The following is a 7,947-nucleotide window of genomic DNA, read 5'->3' on the forward strand; positions in this document are numbered from 1 at the left end:
CATTCCTCCCCCTTCACAACAGACCTCGGATTCCAATCAGAAAACAGTATTTTCAAGGCAGTTCCAATGCCCGTTATCTGCAACTTCCCCCACAGTCTACACTTGTCACAACCCACACAGTCCATAATTCTCGAGATATTCCTAAAACTACTCCTGAACTTCTCCTTTAAGGCACTACTCTTCCCCTTAAACAACAAGGACTCATTAAAATGATTGGTAAACATTCTATAAATCAACTCAATAGCTACAAACTTTGAATTCTCTAACATTCTAGAAAGTTCTAGAACAAGCTGGTCGTTGCCAGAAAGGTCCCCCGTTAGACCTGGAAACTTGGAATAAGAGGAATGACTTACAGTGGAAAGGTACTTTGAAGCCTTGGCTATTGCTCTGAGCTCCACGGCGTAAAGAAGGTGGAGGTTCTTGACCCACTGGACAGCCTCTTCCTTGAGGACAGTTCCCTTGATGAACCGACGACGGAATTCCTCAACGTTGGTACCCCAAGTAGGAGGGATTACATCTTGGTGATTAATAGACTAACAAAAACTGTCAAAAAAGTATTTTTCACAAAGTTGGAGGTTTATGCTGAAGTGAAGGCCCGAAATTAAATCTTTCAATGTCTCCATTTCCAGACATTCTATGAGTTAAGTAAACCACCAACGTGTCTCCTCTCCCCTAATAATAAATTAATGATAGATGTTTACTGTTGGCAGTTTTCTCGATAGATTGAGTCCCAAACCTTCCAACTTGATTCCCCAGAATACCCCGTAAATCTCTCAGGGTTCTTTCGAAGATCAAAAAATGTCCCAGACCCCACCGACTCGTCTAAAAATAAAAAAATCAAAATACCACGATCACAGAACTCGAGATCCCTGTCCTCTGACCCCCACTTGTCCAACATTTCAACGTCCTGGTCACTTTGAGGATTCACCACCAGTCCAAGACTACCTGAGAGAGTCGTCCAGTCGGTTATACCCCTCCAATGTTTCATATTTCTGATTAAAATCCTTTTTAAAAGCATCGGGGACTTGTTCCTAATAAATAATATGTATAATTATACCTGAGGACAAGACTGGATATGACAGCACTGCTGTGTATGGCAGACACTGTCGGTCTCCCAGAACATGCACTCCTTGGTGACGTCGACCTAGGAGTCGTCAGTTGGCAGAACTTTGTAGAAACTAAACATATCGCTGTTGGTTATATGTGCGATATTTGGCTGAATGAATCGGTCGTTGAAGGTGGAAAGCTCGTCGATGGAGCACTCACAGAGTTTAAGTTTATCCTGCAAATGGGGAGGGAGGCTTATACTTTGAATATTCGGTCTGAAGAGGTTGATACTAACAGAATCAAAAACAAGCACATTCAGAAATGACACGTATTTATTCTACAACTTTTGTTTAAATTTATTTAATTATAAACAAATGTGTCTGTCATAATTAAATTCTGTCAAATCTGTTACCACCTACGAATTTGTGGAAATCCGAGTTGACCTTCCGACGGATAATAACATTTATTCACGGCAAATCGAGCAACACAATTAAACTCATCGAGGTGGAGATCACTTTACAAAATTGTCTACGCAGGTCGAAGTGGAAAAGTCCCACAATACTAACTGCTGGCATATAAACTAAGAGCGATCTAGCGGCCAAAAGTGAAGATCATCGCTGTCGTTATAACCTGGGACGGAAATGTGTCAAAATTCTTCAAAAGCCATCTTTTGGCGCTCGGAGTGGAGGACATGGTGAAGGTATATATCCAAAACGGGTGGCTACTACTTTGGGAGTCAGCCATAAAAATATGTCACCTGCTCAAAACTTGAGAGATTTTGAAGGCTAAACGAGTGTTGTAGGTGATTTTAGAAAGGAACAAAAGTTAACCAATTTGAAATTGTGCTGTACGGGTCTTTGATTCCCTAAAACCGACAATATAATTTATGATATTGTTAGCAACGAAAACATGAATTCTATTTCAAAAATTCTATAAATCCAGCACACTAGTGACAATTTTTTTAAAATTTCTTATGTTTAAAAACACCAATGTTGACAGCGAGACTACAATTTACGAAAATAGAAACTAAAAATAACTTGATTAATATACTAAAGTAAAAGTTTAGTCCACGAAATCGGAAACAAAAATAAGCAAATTAAATTATTTGTTATTTCGGGCAAGTAGACGCTCCCTCCCTGCCTGTAACTCAGTAATGACAGAATAATCAGTGAGAGAGGATAAGTCCCCAAATTCAGTGGCACCCTTCACGATCTGGCGGAGAACACGCCGAATAATCTTGCCCGACCTCGTCTTGGGCATCACTCGTGCAATCTGCACATATTCCGGACTGGCGAAGGCACCAATAGTCTTCCTCACCTCCACTCTGATTTCCTGTTCCATCTCGGGGGTAATATCCTCCCCCTAATCATCAAGAAAACCAACAGCACTTGATGTAGAGTGACAAAGCAGTACACACATTCCCCCTTTATGTCGTGAGGAGCTGTTACTGCAGCTGCCTCAACCACGCTCGGATGTTGTACCAAAACTGCCTCGATTTCGGCTGTGCTGAGCAGGTGTCCTGAGACATTGAGCATGTCATCAATCCTCCCAGTGATCCAATAGTACCCATCATCGTCCCTATGCACTCCGTCACCCGTCAGGTAGTAGCCTCCGAAACGCTCAAAGTAAGTTCCCTTGAATCGCTCATAGTCATTGTATATATTCCTCATTATTCCTGGCCAGGGCTGCTTTATTGCCTATTTTGGCTGTCAACCTGGCAATTGGACTAACCAAATATCCGTCAGCCTTTCCCGCCAGTTCATTGCCGTTTTCATCTAAAATTGCGGGGACCACTCCAAAGAACGGAAGTGTCTACGCTAAACCACAAAGAGCAAACTGCAGAGCCTGGTTTAGTGTTGAAACAAGGCAAGGGAGTGAGAATGTGGCCCCCCTACGAATGTGATAAATATGAGAATACAGTCTCCGTTTGCCAATAGGTATCAATCACAGCACAACGTTTATTGCCCACAACAGAAAAGTACCATTCCCACACATCAGGGTTGATTGGTTCCCCCACAGTGCCTATTATTCTTAACGACTCACGTGTGCTATTCCTTCACGGTTTGAGTATTTTGAATACCAACCCGATTACGTAATCAATGTCATAGGACATGAGAGACCGAATAGCAGTGGGGGCAGTATAGAACTGTGTGACTGCATATTTGTCACACATCCGCCAGAATCTGCTCGGGTCGGGGTATGTCATGACTCCCTCGTACTTTGAATATTTAACTGGAGGGTACCAAGACTGAGGTAGCACAGTTGAGAAGTGGCCCGTAACAAATGTAGCTGTGACCTGTGACCCACCCAAGGTCAGCAGTGCACCAATAAATGTCCTCAGGATTGTAGTCGAAGGCGTATTTGAACGTAGTGGCCGCATACAACATGTATCCACCTGTCGAATGCAATATTGCTTTGGGGACTCCAGTCGACCCACTTTTGTGATGATCGAAGACAACCTTGTGTGGAGCATGAACAGAGGGTCCTCGGCGTCCATCCACACGGGGTCACAGGTCGGACTTGACCCCTCCATCACCTCCTCCCAAGAAACATCCCTTCCTGGGCAAATATTGTACTGAACATTAAAAGACGATTAAAACTTGCACGTTGAAAGGTCGAAGTCCAGGTGTCTCCTGTGGCTGTTGGGTGGGGGAGGGCGACAGGTGTCTTTTCACAATGACTTTGTCTATGTTGAACCCTCTGGACATGTTGGAAGGCTTACTTTTCACTGCAAATGTCGATGGCTTCGTCGCATATGTTCTTTAAATTAATTAATTTCGTTCCTCGCCAAAATGCGTCTGGAAATGTCAGTTTTGGCCAGACCTGCCACAATGACCAATTTTGGTTGGGCGCTGAGGAATCTGACAGCAAGGGAATTCGCCGAAAAGCCGGCGAACTACAATCGAGTGGACTAATCATACCACAATTGAATGAATGACCCCCAGACGAGCACAGGCGAGCATTGCCACCAACAATTCAGGAATCATAGGCATATACATCGACACCGCATCCCCCTTCTTTAGTCCTAAAAAATTATTTAACAGAATAATTATAATTTGTGGTTAATGACCACACCCATTGATCTAAGCACATTCGCCATTTTGCACACTTCTTGATGTAACTGCGAGTATGTGAGTTGTCTCGTGTCCGAAGAGTCGTTGCCTTCCCTGGGAGGTCAGGAAACGACTTTAGACCAGTAGAAGACAGTTTTGTCTCCATTCCCATTTTTGATGTGTCGATCCAAGCAGTTGTAGGAGACGTTGGTTCTGGCACCTTTGAACCAGTTGATGGATATTGGTCCTTTGCTGGAGTCAAAATTCCATTCGAGGCCTTGATTTGGCTCAAACGAGTCCCAAAAAAATTGTTGGGCAATTTTAGACCAGAAAGCGACTGGATTCTGCACGGATTGGTCGTACATTTGTTTGTAGTGACTCATACTGGGCAAATGACTCTTCTCGAGGACTCTTTTTGGAGGGTGGTACAATTCATGTTCGGCGTGTTTTATCGAGCCGTCGTGAGCGGTTCTCAAAAAGACTGAAGAAGATTTGGTAGTCATTGGGATTGATTTGTATCGGGTAATTAGTCTTTGGAGTGTTCTAGAGTAATTAGACCGGCATTACTGGTTTGATAAAATCCGCATTTATTAACCAATTCAAAAATTTATTTTTTTGTAGTAACCAAGTTAAAAAAAACACTAATCTTATTCTACTTAAAATAAATTATAATTGATGTTTTACATCCGATAGGAATACTATAATGGTATCTTTTTATACGAAATTTCAATTTATATAAGTTAGTTTGTTAAGAACTCTTTTGCTTGAGCCATCGTCCCCGGCATTTTTTTGAAAGAAATTTCAATATATATAAGTTAGTTAAAAAGTCTTTCGTGTCGCTTTAGAAGGGCTTCGCTTGAGTTATGCTTAGAGCCATCGTTCCGAACATCTTGGCCCACGCTCTCTCTTTTCTGGCCCTCATTCGAACATTGGCAGATTATCCGCCGTTATCACTTCACCACCGATTGTTGTATAGTCTTCTTTTAAGGATGTTGCAAGAATGTTCCTTGATCCCCCTCGATACCCATGACTTTCGGAGTGGAAGTATTTATCCTTTATTTTGTTACATGGCGTAGTAGGGAACAGTCCAAATAGTTGCCATCTCGATAAAATAACGTTCATGCTGATTGGTCTACATTTACATAGATTGTATAATTTTTCATTTGAGATTTTCCTCAATTCCGATACAGAGTTGGCTTCTATGAAATGCAACTAGCAGTTCTAAATCGTTTTTTTAAGAGTCCCCAAGGTTTCAGAATTATATACTAATATTGGCGTTACAAAAAATCATATAATCTTATTTTCAACAAAACATGCTTTTTCTTATCCAGATGATGTCCATGTAATGCATTTATATATAAATATTAAAATTTTAATGATATCTTAATCAACTTGTGATGAGATCTTCCACTAAACAGAAAGACTAAGCGCATCCACGCAAAACTAGACTAGATTGGCTGAAGATGTCAAGACAGAGCACTATTGTGGACTACAAGCCACCTTTGAATGAAACCTTGACTAATATTTCCAACAAATTTAGCGACGGCTGATTTCAAAGAAGACGAGCAAAATTGTAAAACAGTGGTTCTCAAACTTTTTTGTCTCCTGTACATTTTGGCACCAAAATGATTTTTTTCTTAGCACTTATTGATTTTTGAATAATTAAAAAATATTTAATTAACGAAATGAATATTGGTGTTTATAAAAAACTAATCTTTCTATTTCTGAATCCTTTGATAAAAGACACACAAATATCATCTTCAACATTTAGTCTCACACGATGGACTGATTTTAAATTGAACAATGATTGAAATCTTTTTTCACAGAGACATTTTGTTGAAATCTTGTTTGTACCGATAAACTCAAACATTAACTCGCAAAAATGTGCGTTGAATAATATAGCATTACACCCTAATACTTATTTGATAACACTGATAAATATGAATGATAATTTCACAAGAAAAATATGTATTTAATTTTTCAATCTGTGAACACTCGAAAGAAAATTTCCTTTGGATAACCATTAGACTATTTATTCTAAACTGAAAATCAAAATTTTTTCGCGTACCCAAGTTTAAAAACCACTGGTATCAATGTGGCAAGAATATCTCGTGACAGTCAGCATGAGAATACAAAGTGGTTACAGAGCCTGAAACAACAAATAACAACAGCCGAAACAGTTCACACCCAATTTTAATTTATGGATCGGACAATTTATTGGACTAATATTATATAATATATGATTCTTTACAACGAATAAAAGTACAACAAATAAAAGTTGTGTTCAAAATGTTAGAGAAACTTGGAACGCCGAAAAAAAAGTTGTGTTTATGTAATTTATGAGAAAATTATCTGTTTTTCCGATTCGTGTTTGTATTTACTTGATATTTTGTTTAATTAATATTAAAAATAGAACATATTACTTTATTATATAAAAATGAAATAAAATAATATTTATTTGATAACAATAGATATCGCATTCTCAAACTTGTGAGGTTAGTGAATTCCGATACTCTAATCAAAAAATAGTCATGCAAGTGGCAACCGCTCATAATCCTGTGGACCCCAACATTTTGAATGTAGGACTCGCCTCTTTCGAAAGATACCGAACTAACAACAAAAGTAACAAACTTTATTAAACCACCAGTCGAACGTGAGAACATCCAAAAGCGTACTTTCACTCGATGGATCAACAGTCACATATCAAAAGTCAGCGACCTTTGCGTGACCGACCTCTACGTCGACTTGGCCGATGGACGAGTACTCAAAACACTCCTCGAAGTGCTTACAGGAGAAACACTGGTATTTCCCGCTACTCAGCACTCATTAATCAATATATCTCTATCCTTACAAGTATTGACAATCAATCGTTGGGTGGCAGCAGCACTCATTAGAAAATCATTAATTAATTGTCGGGAATTCTTTGGTCATAATTCATTTCTAGTGGGTATTGAATTTAGGCATTCGCGCGTTGATTAGATTGACAATCAATCGATTATTATTTGCTACGTTAATTAATTATACTTGCTTTGATATTAATTATGTTTAGCCTGCTCTGAGGAATGATACGATGGGGATATACTGTCTGGAGAATCTCCACAAGATTATACTCTTCCTTGAGAGTTATCGCGTCCATTTGGAGAATATCCAACCATTGGACATATACACTGGCAACCCTGACTTAATTCTTGGACTAATTTGGATTATTATACTCAGTTTTCAGGTTTCTTTCATTTTTCTTATTGTAGGTGTCCGACATTGACCGACAGGATTCCATGCATGTGGCCAGAGAGGTGGTCTGTCGATCGTCCGCCCCCACCAATAAGTCGGTTGGGGGAAGGGACCGGTCGGAGGCTTTGCTGCGTTGGTGTCAGCTCAAGACAGCCGAGTATCTGAACGTGGATATAATGGACTTTACTACATCGTGGAAGGACGGATTGGCATTCAATGCCCTCATCCACAGACATAGGTTAGAATTGGAGGTGAGTGATCTGACTAGGCCAGATCTCATATCCTATGACCAACTCAGGAAATACGAGTTTTCTTTTAACCTCAACAACGCATTTTCTGTGGCTCAGCACAGTTTGGGAATTGAAAGTATCCTCGACCCTTCTGGTTTTCTGTTTTATGTATATTCCAAGATCTGGCAATGGACAGACCCGACAGTCGGTCGATCATAACTTATGTGTCCTCGTTGTATCAGTATTTTTCCAAACAGAGAGCAGACAGCGTGAGTATCCAGAGACTGTCCAATGTAGAATTGCCATTTTAGTTCTTTCTATAGATATTGAGGGATACGGTTGATATTGAGAAGCAGATCGACAAGTACAATTTTAATGTGGAGGAT

The 7,947-nt window shown here is 39.9% G+C and overlaps 2 protein-coding genes across 2 annotated transcripts; both read right to left on the reverse strand.

Moving 5' to 3' along the window:
• Nucleotides 1-24: 24 nt before the first annotated feature.
• LOC115232213 (endoplasmic reticulum oxidoreductin-1-like) lies at nt 25-1,025 on the reverse strand (the record flags this gene model as incomplete). Its single annotated transcript, XM_029802058.2, has 3 exons — nt 946-1,025; nt 709-914; nt 25-517 (listed from the first exon to the last, which is right to left on the reverse strand). Coding segments are annotated over exons 2-3 (683 nt in total), but the record flags the coding sequence as incomplete, so codon positions are not given.
• Nucleotides 1,026-4,222: 3,197 nt separating this feature from the next.
• On the reverse strand, nt 4,223-4,603 carry LOC115232211 (acetyl-coenzyme A synthetase-like). Its single transcript, XM_029802055.1, has one exon. The coding sequence runs from the start codon at nt 4,601-4,603 to the stop codon at nt 4,223-4,225; it is 381 nt and encodes a 126-aa protein (XP_029657915.1).
• Nucleotides 4,604-7,947: the final 3,344 nt, after the last annotated feature.

This window comes from Octopus sinensis, unplaced genomic scaffold (genome assembly GCF_006345805.1).
Source record: "Octopus sinensis unplaced genomic scaffold, ASM634580v1 Contig20003, whole genome shotgun sequence".
In the NCBI taxonomy this organism is placed as follows: domain Eukaryota; kingdom Metazoa; phylum Mollusca; class Cephalopoda; order Octopoda; family Octopodidae; genus Octopus; species Octopus sinensis.

Coding starts and splice junctions, on each gene's coding strand:
- LOC115232211 (XM_029802055.1), bottom strand. CDS start 4,603: ATGACTACCAAATCTTCTTCAGTCTTTTTGAGAACCGCTCACGACGGC.